This window comes from Corvus moneduloides, chromosome Z (assembly GCF_009650955.1).
Source record: "Corvus moneduloides isolate bCorMon1 chromosome Z, bCorMon1.pri, whole genome shotgun sequence".
Classification (NCBI taxonomy): domain Eukaryota; kingdom Metazoa; phylum Chordata; class Aves; order Passeriformes; family Corvidae; genus Corvus; species Corvus moneduloides.
This window is the reverse complement of record NC_045511.1, coordinates 13640024-13660240: the sequence shown is the minus strand read 5'-3', so window position 1 is coordinate 13660240 and position 20217 is coordinate 13640024. Positions and strand designations below refer to the sequence as shown.

The 20217-nt window shown below is 40.7% G+C and overlaps 1 protein-coding gene across 6 annotated transcripts in view; it reads left to right on the top strand.

Moving 5' to 3' along the window:
• The window catches only part of RAI14 (retinoic acid induced 14), an 87051-nt gene that overhangs the window by 11428 nt on the left and 55406 nt on the right, over positions 1–20217 (top strand). Inside the window, exon 1 of one of the 6 annotated variants that reach the window (XM_032096080.1) lies at positions 8773–8882. The exons of the other annotated variants lie outside the window; for them this stretch is intronic. Within the exon in view, the coding sequence (XP_031951971.1) occupies positions 8877–8882 (6 nt within the window). The 5' untranslated portion in view covers positions 8773–8876. Of the gene's footprint in view, positions 1–8772; positions 8883–20217 lie in introns of those variants that run through there. 6 annotated transcript variants of the gene reach the window in all.

The following is a 20217-nucleotide window of genomic DNA, read 5'->3' as shown; positions in this document are numbered from 1 at the left end:
GTGGAAACCCAAACTTCTACATGTGTTGTAAGCAATACTTCCCTTGGAGCAGTGGAACTGCTGTAGTCCAGTCCTGTTCTTGTCCTTCTATTCCTACTACTATGCATTCCAAGTCTTTGTGTTGCTAGTAAGAAGTCTGAAATAAGTGCGTTTGTGTTTAATTGACTTTCCAGATACTGTGTGGAATTTGTAACAAATTTTCATGATCTGTGAAGAATGTGGTGTTTCATTCTTCATCCTAAATTTCTGTGCCCTTTTGAAAGAAGTGATGTATTGTTTGTCATCGCCAGATTTGGTGATGGTGTCCTGGAGCTTAAGATCCTTAGGTTTGAAAATGGAGCATCTTAAGAAGTTTTGATGTTCTGGAATAAAGTTACACAGTGCCCTCAGTGGGTGTTTTGATGTAAAGATGGTCTCATGGTACACCATTAGAGTGATGTGTCTTTATCCAGCCTGTAGTGCACATCATCAGCAGCAGAAGGTAGTTACTCTTGTGGTGTAACCTGCAGATGTGCTGACTACTACTTTTGAGCCACAAGTTAGCATTTGGTTAGCATTTGGTACAGCTGCTGAATTGGCGTCCTTGCAGCAGTGCTGGTGGATGCTTTACTCCTTCAGTTTAGCAAGAGGTATTTCTTAAAAGACTGCCTCTATAAACAAGCTAAATATGTCAACCAACCTTTGCTTTCTAGAATATCTAGAATATTCCAGAAATATTGTAATTTTGGGTGCAGAGGGAAACATTTTTCACTACTTAGCAGTATTTGGTTTTGCTGGTCATCAGACTGAATCAGCTGGTGCCACATTGTCTTGTGGCACTTCACAACAAGTAAAAATAGTATCACAAGTCTCTCATGTCCCATCTAACTGTTCAGTTTAGAACTGCTAGAGTTCCATGGCCAGACATTGTTGCTCCTGTTGCAACAAGCAGCAGCAGTTGCTATTTTGAGTTCATCCACATCGCTAAAACTGTTAATAGGCATCTGCTCGAGTAACGAGAGCAGTCTGTTGGCTAATACGTGAACACACTTGGAAGTCAGGTGTGCCCATGTGTTAGGATGACTTCATGCACACTTTTATGCTGCTTGCCTGGGCTGCTGCTCTAGAGCAAAGGCTAAGTGACATGTGTGATGAAACCAGACCTTGCTATAGCGAGTCCAGCCACTGTCATAAATTGCACTGATTCACTTATTCCTTACTTATCTAGCCCTGATAACTTGTGTACGCCTCTCCCCAAAATCAAGGGCAGTCTGAACATAATTGCTGTTTTGGTACTACTGCTGTCTACTGGCTGGAGACAAGGTTGACCGCAAAGGATTTTTCAGATACCTAAAATTTAGATACGCAGCTCTAAGAGCACAACAGTCTAAATCCATGACAGTCTGGTTTCCTCTGTTTTGAAGCCAAGCCTTAAGGGCATAATTCAAGGCAACCAACAGGAGCTGTCCTATATTTTGTGCAAGATAAGCAAGGAAAATTATCCTTCTCTTCAGTTCCCAGAAGCTGCTCTTAGCTACAGTTTTTGAGGAGGAGAAAAAGGATGTCTTTTTAATGGGAATTAGTCACTTGTATTTGTATCTCAATTCACAAGATGTGGTAACTGCTCTTGGATTGGAGATGAGGGTAAAATCAGGGATGGACTGAGTATTTTTCTCATCCCTTTCTAAAGGAAATCTTTAATATATCGTAGTTTAGAACTGAAGATGTCTTGGGGTAAGGAAGACTGCGCTTCTCTGTAACCTCATTGTTAGCATAAAAAAAATAAAGAGTGGGAAGAGTAGGAAGTCTTCAAGGTGTGTGTGAGACATAGGAATTACACAACACTTCTCCAGCAGTAAGGCTGGAGAAACTCTGTGCTGGAATGAAGACAATGAAGGAAATTTCACGGATGTACTGAAGCTTTCTAGGCTTTCCTGCAGTGGCTGAACTGAAAATGAGTATAACTACTGATATTCAAGTGTATTTCTTGGTGTCCCTGCCAAAGGGCATTGCTTTGGTGCTTGAATGACACCATGCTTGTGGAAGAGATGGCCCTGCTCCCTCTTTTTTCACATCTACTCTTCTCATTTTGAGGGTATCTGACCCTGCAGTGAGCCAGGTCAAGCACAAGAAATGATGTAAAATTACTCTGTGGGGTGAGTGTCAGCTGGGTAACTCCCTGCTCTGTGTTACGGTAGGGTCAGCCCTGAGAGGAATGGTGGAAGTAGGAGGAACAGCAGGCCGTCCCTTCCTCCAGCTGTTGCTTGGTTTAGCTACATTGTCAGATCACACCCTGAGAATATTGGCCCAAAAGCACAAAGGTGGGCATGCCAGCAGAGGAGTTGCAGGAACACACAAGTAAATAAGGCTGCTAATTTAAATATTTAGCAGAATTTGTACAGTCCACAGCTGAGAGATAAGAGTATGACTCTTAGATGGAAAAGAGACTCCTCACTTCATACTCTTGCTGCATTGCTGTATCTCACCTGATTTACTGTGTGTGAAGCCAGCCCCATTAACTGGAGAATCCTTTGTCCTTGACACACTTAATCGCTGTGAAATCCTTCCTGGGGGTGACTGTTGCCATGTGAACACGTGTATTTGGAGAGAAGGAATGGGATTTATCGCTCTGTCACAAATGACTATTGTCAAAGTATGATGTGTAGTCACAGGAGGATGCTTGTAGACTGGGAATCTGTGAGCAGGGTGGCTGGGTGGGAGCAAATGCCAAGACTGGAAGCTAAGCAGTGGATGTGCACACTTAAAGAATGTGTAGGCAACAGAAACCACAATCATGTCTTGACAAAGCAACAAGTCTCTTCTGTCTGAGGAGCTGTATTTTCTCCACTCTCCTCAGCTCTTGCTTCTCGTTATCAAACTCAAAACCTGCCATTAAACACATAAAAGCTGACCACCTAAAAGGATGACCATTTTAATTGTTGATAGAGGCTATCAAATGTAACACTTGAGAAAGTTGCTACCAGGAACTATCATTTCACAGTTGAATTTGTTTACAGACAGTCCACAGTTTATTCACACAGTGAAGAATGAATGTCTCTACCCAGTAAGACAGAAGTTCTTAATTGTTTCTGCTTAGAAAAGCAGATTTTGAAAAATTACAATTAAAAATATGGCTACTGATGTGTTATTAGGTCTCTAATACTTGAGATTGGAGTGTTTTCTGTAGTAACTAGTCAGTTTGTGTCCTGACTTCAAAAGCATCTAGAATCTTAAACAGTGGCAAAGTGGATTTTCAAATGTGTGAAGATTAATCCTGTCTAAACATGTTTTGCCTACTGCTTATATATGACAAGATGCTCGTCAACATTTTTAGGCACCTACACACATTTAAGTATCTAGCTCTTTGATACGAGGATTATGTAAGTGTTTAAGTGGTTTGTTTAGGTAGATTGGCTTTTAACCATGTTCTGGGTTACCCTAGAAAAGGCAGCTTTTCTGAAGGCTCTGATGGTTTGGATTGTTTTCAGTGTCTTGTCTATAGGAAAAACTGAAAAGTTTTAGGACCCTTTTCTGTGGGTATTGAAGATCAGCTGAAAAACACGTTTGACAATTGCTATCTTGTCGAATGGGACGAGAAGGTTAGAATTGCGATTTGTTTCCAAATACCTTCAATACTAAATAATTAAAATAGTAGAGTGTCTTTTGAAATTGAAAATTGACTGTGCAGTTCAGCAGAAAAGGTACCTATTGTCAGAATCAGAGCCAAGACAGGCTGGGATTTCCCAATGCTAATTACCAGCTCTAACTTCTGGTATTTCTGGAAATGCCCATTTGTTGTACTATTATGCGGGGGTTGAGAAGTTTGCAGTTCTAATAAAAATTTCTGCTTTCTGGCCTTTGCTGTAATCATCGTTCCATAAATCTCAAAGTGATGAGGCAGTTAGGTATGTTGTAGTGTAAAATCTCAATCTTAATCTGGACTCTATGCTAATTAAGCCTTGGCATTTCTTTTTAATGCCAAATGTTCGAAGTAGTGAGTTTCCATTTAGCAGTTTTTAAAGTATGAAAAGCTAAGTTACTTGGGGGTCTGGAATGGAAAGATTGCTGGGATACATTCGGTGGAAACCTGTGTTTGTGTGGGCTCTGGGCTGAATGTGTGAGAGAACAAAACTTGGGTGGGGCAACTTGAAAAGTAATAAAGCAGGATCTCCTGCAAACAGCCCTTAAATTGCTCTGTCCACTGAAAACTACAATTAACCTAAAAAGGAGCATGGGATTGAAATTTGCGGTATCTGCTTTGTACATAGATACTTTCAGGGTAATTGTGACAAAGAAACCCCCACATACAAAGGTCACTCTGACAGAAAAGTGAAATGACTGTTGTTTGACAAATGTGCACAATTATTTAGAAAACGAACTACTGAAGCTTGCTTTTATTTCAGTGCCTTGCTTTTATTGTGTGTTGGATTGAATCAGCCTGAAACACATCATCACGACTGTAGCTTTTGCTCAGTTTATTGTGTTCTTCAGTAGTAATCTTTGGTTCCACTATACAGTGTGTGATGGAAGGCTTGATCTCTGGCGTGTACGGACTGCCCTCAACCACCTCTTCTTGGGAATGGAAAATTAAACCTTCTCTCCCTCTTGTGAAACAGGTGCTGTGGCTCCTGATTCTCCCTCCCTCTGTTAGGAGTCAAGGGTTTTACCTTCCACCCCATGTTCTGCTATTTGGCTTCATGCCTCTGGTTCTGGACAGCATAAGACTCTGCTCTACTCAGCTTGCTCTGCTTTGTCCAGGAAAAAAATTAAATGTGTTCTGTGTATATTAGAATAAGACCTGCTGCCTCTTCCAGTCAGTCCAGTGTGAACCTCTTGCCATCAGGTAGTGTATTTTCTTTACTATTGACAATAGGAATGTCCTCAGAGTACTTATAAGATTATTTTATCCAGGGGAACTGTAATTCTGGTGTACAGGAGCCCCCTGTGAGGGGGCCAATATCAGCCCATAAGTTATGTAGCATCTCTTTTAATAGTGAAAAGGAAATGTAATGGAGAAGACAAGTGAAGACTGACCAATAAGGGTATGGGAAAACAGAAGGGAAGCAAGAAGGTCTGAAAGGGTTGAGAAAGGAGGGACAGTTGAAGGGTCAGAGTTACTATTTTGGTAACTGTTCTGTGAGAAGAAAAGCAACTGGGCTCCTGTAGGTTGCCTGTCGATCATCTGTCTCTAGATGGGAAAGTACGAAAAGTGTTTAAGACTAAATAACTTGCAGATATTCTGTAAACAACCTGCTGCATCTCCAAATATTTGAGACAGAAAGGAAAGGAAATTGGTTAAATGAGAACTGTGCTCTGGTGTTTGGAATTACAGTAGACCAACCTGGATGGGAGTTAGTTTACTTTGAATAAACACATGGTTACTTCCTAAAACAGGATTATGAAATGGGAGGGAGTAGGAAGAAGAAAGGCAAATTGGCATATACAAACTGGAAAAAACTAGTATTTTTAAATATATGGGTAACAAGAAAGGAATCTTTTTGTGTAGAAACATTTCTTTTGTGTCCCTTTAAAGGGGGCACAGAAGTTTCCAAGGCCTGAGTTTGGAAGAGTTGGAAAAATGCAATTGTAATTTTTTTATTTTTATTGTTTATATATTTAGTTTATATGTTTGTTTATATTTAGTAAGAATTAAATGTAAAGTAGAATAAATTTTAAAATTATAAATGAGCAGTCTGTGTGTCCTTACTGTGGTACACTATATCCCCTCTTCCTTTTTGGCATTGCTCATGCCTGATCTGATATGTCCAGCTGTTGAAGTTGTCTGTTAAGATTCATGTAAAGGAGAGGATTTTAAGGAATGGCCCAGTCTTTATGTTTGAAGGCTTTTGTCTTGTTTTTTGTTGTTAGTAAAGACAATTTGCTGTGAATATCTGCTGTAATATTACCTAGTGAATATAACACCCATATGCTTTATTTTAGGGGAGATTTGAGCCTTTTCATTCTGTGCTTATACTTTGGTAGCCTGTGAATAGTACAAGCAGACCACAAATGCTAGGGAGTTAGGCTGAAAGAGGTGTGTTGTTTACCTGATTACAGCAATGTGTTCTAGTGCTATTCTTCAAGAAGCTGTTCTGATTGTGTGTAGTCCAGGCAAATCCCCAGCACTAGGGGATTTTTTGCTTTTTTTGATTTTTTGCCCTTTTTTGCTTCCTTGCACATTGTCACACTTGAGGAGTACGAATATATGTCATATGTGTTCTAAATATCTGTGAAGCTAAAGCATGGAGTAGAATTGGTGTCAGTGGCTATTCTTCCCAGGAAATGGAAAGTGTGGACTTGTGTAGCTGTACTGACACTTGAAAACCTATTTATTGAGCTATTTTTCCTACTTTAGGACCTAAATTATCTAGACAAAGCTGCAGCCTTAAGCTTTTAAAAATACTGTTAACATGTGGTAGCAAAAGCCATCACAATTGAATGTGTTTTAACTACAGCTTCAAGATGTCTTAATTTCTTAGACTCACAGTTTATATCCACATTTATTGTTACTACAGGTACTATGTCTTCCTGTATTGAGGTTGTTATGTGGACTTAATATTTACCTTCAAATATTTTGAGGTAGAAAACTCTTTAAGTGGTGTTCTTATTCCATGTGACACTAGTGCTACTTTATACGATTTGGATTTTAAGAGGTGGCATAGTATAATTAACAGAACATAATCTGAAACTTCAGCTAAATTTACTCCTGTATAGCTGTCTGACGACTCTCATTCCCCAGATGTGCTGTGTGTGTATGTCTCGGATGAAATACACAGCTAACTGTCCAGAGCACTTGCATTGACTTGATTGCAATGATAAAAGCAAAGGTATTTTAATAACTTTGCAAATGATGTGGTTACCGATGCGTGTGTATGTGTCTGACATACCTGTGTGGCTCAGTTCGTGGGTGCTTACCTCTTTCCTTTCATCTTTGCTTCTTTGCTGTGTGTGGTGGAAACTTCTTAGGAGTCTCACAAACTTGGCTAACCTGTCTGCTTATCCAGAGCCTGAAACAGGGCCCTTTGAAGTCAGAAGAAAGATTTCAGTCTGCTTGGCTGACCATTGAATCAAGAATGAAAACCAAAATTCTGGCTCCATGGATGCATATGGTGGGCTCCAGTGAGGGATGGATTTCCCCTCAATGCAGCATAGGAATACACTTGGATATTGAAGATGCTCAGATTGGCATGTTATCCAACAGTAGCTTCTTTTTGGGATCTAGAGGAGGTTGAGTTTTCATTATGTAATGCTAATCCTCCAGCTTTTTTTTTTCCTTTGGGATTGCTTATGATATGATGTGATACTGTTTGACAGGACAATGGCAACCCATTACATCTAGTTTCAATCTATCCTCTTTTAGTTTCAAACTGTAACCCTTTGTCTTATTGTCTGGAGAAAAAGTCCCTTTCCATTGTTGTGTACTAGCCCCCTTAAAGTATGAAAAGGCCACAATAAACTATTCTGGAGCCTTCTCTTCTTCAGGCTGAGCAACCCCAGCTCTCTCAGCTTGTCCTCAAAGGGGAGGTGGTCCAGCCCTTTGACCTCTAGTGGGTCCCTGTCCTTCCCATGCTGGGACCCCAGAGCTGGATGCAGTGCTCCAGGTGGGTCTCAGCAGAGCGGAGCAGAGGGGCACAATCCCCTCCCTCCCCTGCTGCCCACGGGGCTCTGGATGCAGCCCAGGACATGTTTGGCTCTCTGGGCTGTGAGTGCCATGGCCGGGGCATGTCCAGCCTCTCACCCACAGCACCCCCAAGTCCTTCTGGGCAGGGCTGCTCTGGGTCTGTTCATGCCCAGCCTGTGCTGATACTGGGGGTTGCCCTGACCCAGCTGCAGCACTTATCCTTCTGAACCTCAAGAGGTTCCCACAGTCCCACTTCTCGAGCTTGTTCAGGTCCCTCTGGATGGCATCAGGTCAAACATACCTCTCAGCTTGGTGTCATCTGCAAATTTGCTGAGAGTGCACTGGATTGCACTGGCTGTGTCACAGATGAAGACATTGAGCAGTACTGGTCCCAGTAAAGGCCTCTGAGGGACACCACGCATCACTGATCTCCATCTGGACATTGAGACATTGATGAATACCTCCTGCATTCGGCCATCCAGCCAATTCGTTATCTACTAATCAGTCTATCAAAGTCATGCCTCTCCAGTTTAGAGAGTAGAATGCTGGGAGAGGCCATGTGTTAATCACATTATTTCTATGTGCTTATCAGGGTAAGAAGCAGGACACTTTTCTTTAATTCCTCCAGCTGTGGCTAAGGGAACTGAGCAGCATACCACGTGCTTATGCCTTACGTTTTTGAGAAGGACTGCAAGTTCAAGCTGTCTTGGAGTGTATTACTGGCACAGTAAAAGCATACTTAAGGATGGGATATTTGTGGATTTCTTTTTGACCACCCTGTTGTATTCCTGTCCCACTTGGTACAAAAAGCCTGTTGCTGTCTATTTTCCTGGATTTGTCTCACAACTGTCACCCATCCTGCATCAAAGTGTGATAAATGCAGCAAGCAGCAGTTGTGCATCCCTGCAGCCCTGGTGCGGCAGATAGGGCTGTGCATGTGAAGTGCTGCACAGCAAGAAGCTGCCCTAGGCTTCATGCTGGGCAGCAGTTTTTTTCCAGTAGTGAATACCACTTCTTAATGCATATGTTGTTTGCTTGTAAACTTGGAGTTGCTCAGTGTGTTTTGGTTTTGTGATTCGCAGTGTAGGTTCCTTGTGTGCAAGCCAGGTCTCGTTTCAGCTGGATTGCTGTGCTGGTTATTAAGCATGTTGTGCACTCGAGAGGAAGGTTGTGTTTCCACGTGTTTGTGAGGAACACTTGCTCAGATTAATGTCACAGCAAAAAGTTCTTGAAAGTTTCCGGTGGTGATGCACTGCAGCTATCTCCATTTACTCAGATGATGGTAAGATGCATGAGGTCACATGTAGGCTCTTAGTTTTTTAGGTTTGTGAGTAATTTCCTTAGAGGGTAATTTAAGGGAAAAAATGTAATTTACTTTAATTTATATTGCTTTCTAAACTGTGATATAGTGAATGGAATGGGACAAACCTGAGCAGTGTGGGGAAAATGGCTACAGGTAAGTTTCTTCTGTTGAAGAGTGGCCACGTTTCTGTTAAATGGCCTAGGATTTTGGGATAATGTATGATATGTTTTCTCTCATTTTTATATGTGGATGCTTGCTCAGTCATTACACATGAGGTGGTAAACATCAAAGTTTCTTTATTATTTTCTTCTTTTAATTTAAGCTAGCTGGGGGAGCATGGGACCCCCTCCTTTGGCCATAGAAGCTTGTGTCAAGACTCTTCTCATTCACTCATTCTCACCTTGCATAGTTTTCGGCAAATGAGCAACTATGGCTGCTGTTTCAATCTGTAAAATACACAGTATCTACTTCATTTAGACTTGCTTAGTTGGAGGGAAGGCACCCAGTCCAGTCTGAGAATTTCTGATGCAAAACGGAAGAACATGAAGCATGAAGTGTTCTTCAGAGACTGGGAAGGCGAGTTTAGTAAATTAACTTGTAGCTGAAATGTATTTGTCATTTTTAGTGTTTTTCTTCTGCTAGCATAAGAATGTAATTATTATGCCATGGAACTCCATACAGGGGAGCTTCCATGCCTGGAATTTAGATTTATAATCTGCTTCCTCTCACTTCCAAGTCCAAAGTATCCTGATATGTTTAGGTGAAGATCAAGTCACTTTATGATTTACTCTTGAAATGCTAAGTTGCCTGTTTGCTGCAGTGGTGGTTGGGGTTGTGTCTCCCTATAAGTGAACAAAAAAAAGTCTGCTATCTGGAAATTGTACATAAATACTATTTAATGACAAATTTCTTCCTGCTCTTTGGCAGTAGCAATTCTTCCACTCATTTTCCTCTCCCGTCTCCTGGATAACTCCCATAGGTTTGATAACTGTGGCTGGGGCAGAATTTTAATTTTCTTAAATTTATGTTTGTCTTTTAAACACTAATAGTTTTTCTGATGTTTGGGTCCCCTCCTCCCACCCTCCACTGGTCTGTAAATTACCTTAGCGGTGCTCAGTATCTTCAGTTTTATGAACGTAGGATTGTTTTCGCTCTGTACACAGAGCAAAGACAATTAGAAAATTACATTCTTTGACATAAGAAAAACGGTCTTGTATGTGGTACATGCACTGAAGGTGGCTGTAAACAAACTTAGTACCATCTGATTTGGGGGGGGTGTGTGGAATGGATGCTGTAAATCTTGCCATTGGAATTCATTTAAGCTGCTAGTTGAACAGCATGAGAACTGCCAATGCAGTGCAGTAAAGGAAGGAAAGGTCAGAAGATTGGAAAAAGGGCTCTACCCCTCATCTTTTAATGCAATTCTTTGCAGTCCTGTGCAGGGACTTATTATCCCACTTTCACACCTTAAAAATAAGGGAGAGGTGTGGAAAAATGTTTAAATGGGGTAATTGTTGTGGATAGAATAGTAATTCTGCAGTGCTCAAATACTGTGGAAACATGGGGACTGTGTAAATTCTCTTTAAGGAGAGACAAGCAGTTTCTACCACGCCCAGATGAACAACTTTCTGAGCTGTACATAGCTTGAGTCTCACCAGACTGTTCTGACTTTGGTATGTCAGCTGGCTGTGGTTGTAAACCTCCGTCTCTTGATTCTCCCCCAGTTTAAACTCAGTGGGTAGCTGGTGTTGCACACTGCTGGAGATCTGTCCTGCTTTGCAGGGCACTTGAGTTTGTCTCAAATGTGTGTAATAGGACTGCATGAGGGTTCCATTAGTAAGATTCAGAGGGGTGACTTTAAATAGAGAAGCTGTAAATGGCCCTGATGTAGTCTCCTTTAATCATTGTTTCTGAGAAGCTGAGACCTGATTTTATCATGACAAGGTGCTAAAAACTTTGTAGGACCACATCTTCTACATTTTAGTAGTTCAGTTGTAGGATTACTCACAGTTTTTGTCAGTGCATGATCATGGTCTAGACCTAGAACATGTCTCCTCCTCCTGTTTCCAGTGTGTGTGTGGGATTTTGGATGAATTGTCAGTTTTCACACACAGCTGAAATGCATCTTCTTTTCAAGTATGTTTGAGTAATCCATAGTGATTAGGCAAAACAAGTAGGAAAGAATGTGATCTTGCTATATGCCATGATTGTAATGACCCCCATTTGAAATAAATCAGTTGTTTGTCAGAAGACTCATGTCTGCATAAGCACACGACATTGCTGCAGACAGGAAGTGCCCTAGTCTGTTGACCTCGTCTCCCAGGGAAAATCAAAAGTTCTCATTAAATTAAAATAAAAAATAACAAAACCAAGAAAAACTCCCCCAACTTGTCTTAGTGGAAGATGAAGGCAATAATATGTATAACCTCTTTCTTTTCTGTTGTTTATGAATGTGCAATCTGATATTTAAATTGCTTTTAAAACCTTTTTAATGCAGCTGAAAGGAGTGAGGTCAGATATATTTGCTTAGTGTTATGTTACACTCCACAAGGGTGAACAGAAAATGGTTTAAAGGAATGCCAAGAAGCCCCTATTCCCTAACCAATTCCCTTGTCTTCTCTTAACCAGCTTTATTTCACATTGCACGCTTCAGCTGCTGTGAGCATTTCTGGGTTGAGTATAGGGGCAGGTTTCACTGTGTTCTTAAGTTACAACATCCAAGTTCCTTTGCCTGCAATTTAAAGAAGAAAAGTGTCTGGATTTTAAATACAACTGTATACAGACCAAGCATGCTGAAACAGAGATCTTGCTGTATGCATTTCTGATCTGTTAGAAATGGTAGGTGTGCTATGCTATTAACACTATTAATGTGAGAAGAATATTCATCACAATTTCCAATTATTACCCCTGTTCTCAGGAATTTGGATGTGAATTTATGCAGTACTATCCCCATTTGTTGACTTTATTTCTTTATTTCTTGAATTCTAATTCTTCTGTTTCTAGATAGGTTTTCTTCAAAGCAGCCTTTTTTTTTTTTCTTTTTTTTTTTTTTTTGTCTTCAGGTCTAGGTATAGAAAATTGAAAAAAACTTACATATTACCAAATCCGTGCTCTTACAAACTATCAACCTCCCATCCCCCAAGAAACCCCAAAAAAACCCCACCAAAACCCCAAACCCAGATTCAGATGTTTCAATATTACACACTAACTAAAATGTTTAAGACTGTTTATACGTCTTTGCTGGTTTTGCTTGTCACCTAGAATATCTAGTTAAGTAACACAAATGAACATCTTGTAGAAAATAAATTTTGGAAGCAGGTATTTCAAAGAGCTGCAGGGGAAGTAGCCTGTTTTCTGGAGATGCAGTGATCTGTATGCAGCATGAACTTGGGCTTCCTGCTATTCGTGGGTAAGTCCCTTCCTCTGTGGGGAAGGTTACTTGCTCTAGAGTAAGTCACCGCTTTCTGAGGCTTTGAACAGATGTAGTGGAGGCTCTCCTAACACCTGGTTTCTGGTCTAAAAGCTCATAGATCTTTTCGTACCTGAGCTGGCTGATTCTAGGGGTGCATTTGGTGGTTGGTTAATAGGGCAAAGCTTGCAAACGTTGACAATGTTTGCCAGAGTGCTGCCACAATGAACATGCAAGGCTAGACCAGAAATGAACCAAATTCCTTCACAGAGTGTGTGTGATGTGGATTTTTTATGGTCTTGTCTCTTCATGAGTCATTTCAAACACATATGTGTTAAGTGTAAGTTCCAAAACTAACCTACTGCTTATCTTAATATGTCCTTAAATAGTCACATCAGGTATTATCCTGGGCTCTTTCAAACTTGGATATCAAGCCAGGATGTCTAAAGTATGACAAAACTAGATAAGCTGACCAGTAGCATTGGTACACGACCAGGAGTTTAAACTTACTGATCTTCAGCTCCTGTCCTGTTAGGAATATGCAGTTGCAGCTTCTGGATGCAGTGATTTGGCTTTCCAGGGTTCAGCAGCTTTGCTGACCACCAGGCTTAGGTGATCTCTTGTGACAGTGTTTACAGAAGTCAGAAATATTTGCACAACAGTAATTATTAAAGAGGACTAGGAGCTGTGGTTATGAAATCCATCACCCATAACAATAATTAACATTGAATGGTTGTGTAGAAGGCATGGAGTATGCTAAGAATCTACAATCTGGACTGAGTGCCTGCTACATGAGATCAAAACCATGGTTGTTGAACACTGTGACTTACTAAACATGGGGACAGGACCTTATAATGAAATTAGAGGGTCTTCTCTAGTCTTTCTGACACTTGTAATTCTAGACTTAATTGGGTTTTTCCATGCAATTAATCCTTATCAAATGTGTGATTTGTTGTAGCTTGGGGTTGTAAGGGAAGACTCAAAATCATAGAACTTCTGGTGTCACACCCCTCCCTCAGCCTGCATTTCTGGGCAGTTTTCTGTCTGTTCCTGGACTCTTTTGGTAGGGGAAGGCACCAGCAGAGGAAACAGCCTACCATATTTCTTTTTCCTTCAGGAGTACTCTGGCCAAGTCAGCAAGACCTCTGCTGGATCTTTAACGCTACTTGCTTCCTGCAGGGGTGGGGAGGTCACCTCAGTCTCCCTTTGTGGGAAAAGGGTTAAGACATTTGAGATTGCCTACCACTGCTGAGCCCTGGAGAAAAGTTCTTGGTTGGAAGCAAAACAAACAAAAAAACTGGAGGAAAAGAGAATATGTCTATTGACATGGAGTCTGAGTTTTATTTGAAATAGAAAAATAGGAGCTTGCACTGACATGAATCATCATCATCATCCATGTTCTGTTTCTTGTTTTCAGCTGATAGTGGGTGGAGTTCAAAAGTATTTCAAGCTAAACAAACTTCAGAAGACACCAGCTTGGGAGTGAGTTACTATCGGCCTGGGCCTCTATTGTCCTCCTACAGCTTTGAGGATCTTTTTGGCGTTTCTTCATGTGGCTTTTTCACACTGCCCTTGAGGCACTGTGCTTACCAGTACATCTTAGTTGTTGTTACTGCTATAATGAAAAGCATCGCTGCTAAGCCCTGCCTTCTTCCCTCTTTCCATATCCCTTTGCTGTTCCCAGAAGCTTATTGTGTGTCTGTCTGTACCACAGAGAGCTTGTACTGGGCCAGGATCTTGCTATGCTTAATGCTGTTATTTTTATCTTCCCTTCTTGCCTTTCCAGTTTGAGGGGTTCTTCTTTTATGAGGTTTCGTTCTGAAATGAAAGCCACATTTCCTGCTTATAAAAGTACCAAATGCAGATGATCCTACCTTAAAAGAGACACCGTGCTTGTTTGTGGAGCCGAGGGTACAGCGTAATTTGTGCTATGCAGACATTCCGAACATTAATAAATTCCAATCACCCAAGTTGATGAAAGACACACATTATCTGTTTCTGGCAAGAATTATATTGCATCTAATTAGGCCCAACTTTAGAACATAGCATTTCATGAGGAAAGTTAATTACAATGCTCTTAGTCTTTGTTACAAGAAAGCAGTGCTGGGGAAAATCAGCAGTTAATTTGTGTTCTCTTACTTAATACTTAACTGTCTCAGTCTTTTAGTATGTAAGCTGGTCAGAGCTGCCATGCACAGCAGTTTCTGGGGAGAATGTTATTTCAGCTGATGAGAATGACAGAGAGAGAATCTTATTTCTAGTAGTGGAAATCAGCGTAGTGTTCATGCAGTTCTCCCTCCTCAATGACTCAATACAGAAAGTGCTTTTAAGGGAGTTAATCAATTAACTTTTTTTGTAAGTAAGGTGAGGGCCAGAGCTGCTGCCATTGGTGTTAAAAAGTTCTATTTGTAATCTTTCTTACCTTCCTTCTTGATCCCACAATTTAAACCTCCTTTCTGAGCAAAAATTTATGTTGCAAATGTGACCACATACCCTGCAGAAGTTGTAAGAAAGTAAAGTGACCCATTTAGGAAACATCTTAAGAGCGTTTGCAGTGTTTCTTGTGATTGGGCAGAATCAGTCTTAGATTCCTCAGATTGCACAAGGTCCTTTGTGAGAAGCAGAGCTAGTGAAGTGTGGCCTCCCTGCATGGTTGTTTTGTACTCCTCCACTTTATCAGAGTACCTGTGGTTTTCCCACTCTAGCCTTCACTGTCTGCTGCTTCTGCTCTTTCTCTGGCATCTGTGCAGAGGCAACTCTCTGCCATCACTCTCTCCAGTGTCCCCCAAGTGCTTGCCTGGCATCACACAGTGTCTGCTGGGGCTGTTCCAAATTGCTAAAGCAGGTAGCTGTGTGGCATTTGACAGATCAAACACAACAGCTGAGCTCATGCTGCAGCCTTTGGTGGAAACACAGTATTATTCTTGTCAATATAATCAGTTTTTCATGAAACTTGCATGAGCTTATTTATCTTGGAGACTGCTTTCTAGCTTTCAGTAATCTTGGAGTAGGTATACTGGTATAGAATGATTGCATAAACCCCTGGGCAGGTTGGGGGAAAGGAAATGGCACTGAATTAAATTTTATTTCTAGAGAAGCAATTCTGGAACAGGAACAGGACCCTCAAACCTGTATTGCTGAGTTTGCTAAAACCAGCTTTATCAAGGGCTGAAGGTTTCTCTTGGTCACAAAGTAGTGCTAACAGAAAGCCACCAGCTGGGCCTTGTTTTTGAAGCTGACAATTTATATTTAAGAATAGGGATGTGATTTCTTCCTGTGCTAAATAAACTTGTTAGGAGATCTGATTCAACTCCATAAAATAGTTGGAATTATGAAAGTAGTGTTGCATTGAACTTGTTTAATAAAGCTACTTAACATGGTTGTTTTGAAGACTGTCTTGATTTCATCAAGCATCTGGCTATACTTGCAATTTGAGAATAATTAAGGGTAGATTTTTTTCTCTAGTGCTTTGTGCAATGGCACTTTCAACCCTGATGGAAACGTTAGGATTGAACTCTGACACACATCTGCCTGCACTGTTTCTAATAAAATAAGTAGACCTCTGCCTTTTGCAACATTACAATTTTTTTCCTACGTGATATCATGTATGTTACGTTGGTAGGATCATGTGTGTTACGCTGATAGGTGTAACCTCTTGTCAAAGAACAGTCATATTCTGTCACTGTCTGACATTATTTTGAGAACTTTAACAGTACAACTTGCATCCTGTTTCTTGCTAGTTTTGCACTGTTGATTCAGACAAGAAATGAAAGAGAATAAGATATTTTGTCATTATCATAATTTTGCTTTTTTGTATGGTATAAATTTTCCAGCTTCACTCTTCAGAGGTTATTGACTCTAGCATGTCTGATGGTGAATGTAGAGGAATGCTGTCTGCCTGGTGCCTGTCTGTCCATGTTGCTGCCTCCTCCAACCTGTCAGGGTGGCAGAGGTTTTAGGGGAGGAAGCTATTGAGATGCCTTGTCTCAGGAGACTTTGCCTAAAAACTGGCAGTCATTAGATAATTTTCATGCAAAACCTGCATCTTCTGTACAGGAGATACATACAGCATTCTCCCTGTTTTTCTCATTTCTTCCCATGAGCCTGTTACCTGGACAAGGTGCTGTAACCCAGTGAACAGTCAAGACGTATTACTGTGATAGCAAATCTGTCTGACAGATTCTTGCATCTCAGACAAAACACAAGTGAGGGGTGGACTAATTCTGTGATACAGGTTCTGTGGTATAGCTTGGGAGATGCTCTTTCTTTGAGAAAGAACTCTTCATGGTGTCATTTGACTTTGCTTAGCTTCCCCTCTGTCTTCTGAGACCAGCAGGCAAGATGATCCACTGTAGGGAGCATCTACACTGGTATTTGCTTGTCACCTAGAACATCCAGTTAAGTAACACAAACAAACATCTTGTAGAAAAGAATTTTGGAAGCAAGTATTTCAAAGAGCACAGATGTAATGACTTCCGTAATCTTTCTCTCTTAAGCACACACATGAATCTAAGTGCAAAAAAGGATTGTTTGGAGTAGATGAACTAAAAGAGTTGTGGGATCAGGTTATTGAGACAGTGAGATTTTGCCCTCTTCTGTGGGGAGTTGTTGGGACTTGTAGCAAAATGCATCAAACCACAGACTGCATAGCTTTGAGGAAAATAATACATAGTTGTGATACCATCTCATTTGAGCCGTACTGTTTCTGCTTGTGGTGTTTCAATGGTGCAGTTGTTTTGTGAGCCTGGGATGCTCTCTGGAAGGATACAGGGCCAGCAATTGCCCATCGAGTCATCTATGGCAGAGCAAAGACTGCAGCAGGAAAGTATGTTGGAAAAGCAAGTCTTGAAAACTTGCATTCAGTGGTAAAAATGGGACTTTTCAGTTCTGCCCGTTGTAAAACACAAGCAGTCAGTGACCTCTTCATTAGTACACTTAAATGCCTGATGCAGAACACGGCAGAGACCTTATTGCACATATCTCTTTTTCCTTCATTGCTTGTAAGCTGGGTTGGGTTTGCAAGAAATAGCTCCGGTTCCCATTGTCATCTGAAATATGAACTCTGCTTTACATTCCTGACCTGTAACAGAGCTATTTCAAAAACATGCTTTTTCTCCTCCAAAACAGCATGTGTTGAATTATAATGGCCCATCCTGCAATGCAGACATTTTAATTTTCAACAGGCATGAACGTCTGCAAGAAGGTGAAAGTTCAGGGTGAGGGGGGAAGGCTAACTCAGAAAATATGAACAGAAATATGTTCCATTCCCAACCCTCTGTTCTTCAGAGCATTCTCACCAAAAGAAATTAAAACCAGAAAGAATTTTAAAAGGATTTTTATCTTGAGAAGAACTTGATGCCTGTTTGAGGTTTGGAATGTAAGTCATGGGTAAAAAGGCATCTTATTTTTGTGTACAACTTCACAATATTTAGATGGTGGAGAGAAAATGCACCTTTCAAGTCTAAAAATAGATCTGTAATTATGCATAATATGTAAAGATAACTGACTGTCTTGCTTAGCCTTGGCATTTTGGCCTATAGGAAGGGCAACCTTCTGCAACCAGTGTTTTCCTTTGAAAACATTTGACATTCTTCACACCTTGTAAAGCATGTTGTCTGCAAGTTGTGTGCATGCTATTGAGCTGGTTAATTTAGGCTCCTGATGTATCTGCTGCTCACTGCTCGCCTGGCTGTGCTCCAAGCAGAAGATGAGCGGTTTGCCTAGTGGGAGAGAAGTTCTTGCTGGTGTGGTGTGGTTGAAGATTTTTGTAGCTCAGGGACTGAGCATCATGAGAGGTAGCTGCAGTGTAAGTGAGGTATCAATTTTACTTCTGGTAAAACATAAGGGTTGAGGGTTTGAGAGAGAAGTTGGGGGTAAGTAGCTAAAGAGCTTAAACTGTGGTGGTGGATTGACTTTTGTAGAGTTCTGTAAATGTCTGCTTGACTTCCTGAGAGAAGGGAAACTTCAAGTCAGTTTTTTGCAAAAGCAAATCCACTGCATGAGTGCTATGTGTCAGTAGGGCAGAGGAGATGGCATAGATCACTCGTTCCTCCTTAGGCAGTCTTGTGGAGCAGGAGGGTGTTACAAGTGCTAACATAATAGGGAACATATCTCAGCTGAAAGGATGTAGAAACCCTGTCTGACAACACTGTGGACAGAATTAAAGTGAGGCAGTGGAGCTGTCTGTTTTCCTAAAGCCTGATTTATGAAGGAATTCACTTCTGACAATTTGGTGATAAACATTGTGTTTCTTAAAAAAAGAAAAAAAGTGCAAGCATCACATATGCTTTGATTTGTGAGTAGGTGAGCTGCACAGGTGCAGTAAGAAAAGGTAGAAACCTAAATATGGATACATGTGTCTGTTCAGAAGAAATGCTAAAATAGGAGGAAATTGTTAAATCAATGCAATGAACATTGATTTAACATATCTATGTTATGATCTAAACATATGATATTTTCCTTGTGGCCAGCCTGTAGCTTTTGTTGACCCTGTTACTCTGGCTTATTGATTATCCCTGAGATGTACGTGTGCCTTAATAATGGGTGAAAATTGGGTTCAAATTCCCTGTGGCAGTTTTAAAATACATATGTGTAAATGTGTGCTTTTTTCTTTTTATTTGAGTGGTTATAAACGTTCCTGTGTCTGTGTTCACAGATTGATTGTGAAGTGAATAGTTTGCAAATAGTTAATCTTTTTACTTTGTTGAAGCCCAGCTGACCTAGCGGTGTGGAAGACGGGTAAGTACAGAGCATACAGCTCAGTCTGGCTGACTGTGGAAAAGGTCCCCGGGATAACACTCTGCATCCTCCCACCTAAACAGTTAAGGAAACTGGAATGCTTAACCGTGCAAATCAGATACAATTGTACTATCTGAATGGATTCTTTGCCTTTTTTTTTCCGCTGTTGGTGCAAGAAATGCTCTTTTGTGCTGTCTTCAGAAAACAGAACAAAAGTATTCTTGAATACTGTACATCATCGTAGATATGTTGAACTCCTGTTTTATAGATCCTTCCAGTTCCCCTGTGACTGTGTTTATTGTAGGACTCCACAGTTTATTTCCCAGATACAAATGATTTTAGGTTCAGTTTAGAAGGGGCAATTTCAAGATGAGTCTGCTCTTCTGTTGTTTTAAAAGTCAACATGAGTATTTGTTCCATCATGTGTCCCAAAACACCGGTTCTCCATTCCAGAGATTGTATTAAACCAATGAAATCATTGGTACATTTTCTACATTTGGTGGGGAGAAAGTCTACTTAAATGAATAATTTTGGTATGATACTTACTTGTTCTCTGTACAATCCCTAACAAAAGCAAACAAACAAAGAAAACCCCCTGTGTGTACGGAAGCCTTCTGTCACACCATGGCAATAACACTCACCTATATAGTAGGATCTGGACACAATTATTTTCTCCTTTATTTCATGTTGAAATTCTAGCTATGCTGGGAGAGTAGTTGAAGTATGAACTAATTTGGTGGTTCTGTTCTTTGCTGTCCTTGTGTTTTGCTCAAGCACATAGAAATTGACTGACTGTATACAAAAGAGAGAAAAATTTTGGTAAAATACATCTTGTGAATTCTGCCAGAGCTGTCTGGGAGTGGTCTCCAAGGTAACCAGGCTTTTCCTGACATAACTCAGTAGCTGTATCTAAAATAAGTGCTGGTAGTGGCTGCCTGGGTGCAGTAGCAAGAAACGTCGGTTTTTATTGAGCTCAAGTAATTAGCTCTCTGTTTTTGTTCCAGTGTTTTCTGTAGAAATCATCCATGTGAGACAGGCTCTGCCACCTCTCTTAAAGTGTTCAGAATTCACTCCCAAGCTGCCAAGGTCAGAAGAGACCGTGTCTTGAAATGTGGTTAACTTCTTGGGTTGAGAATAAATCTTTTCTCTGCTTGTCTCCACAGTGAT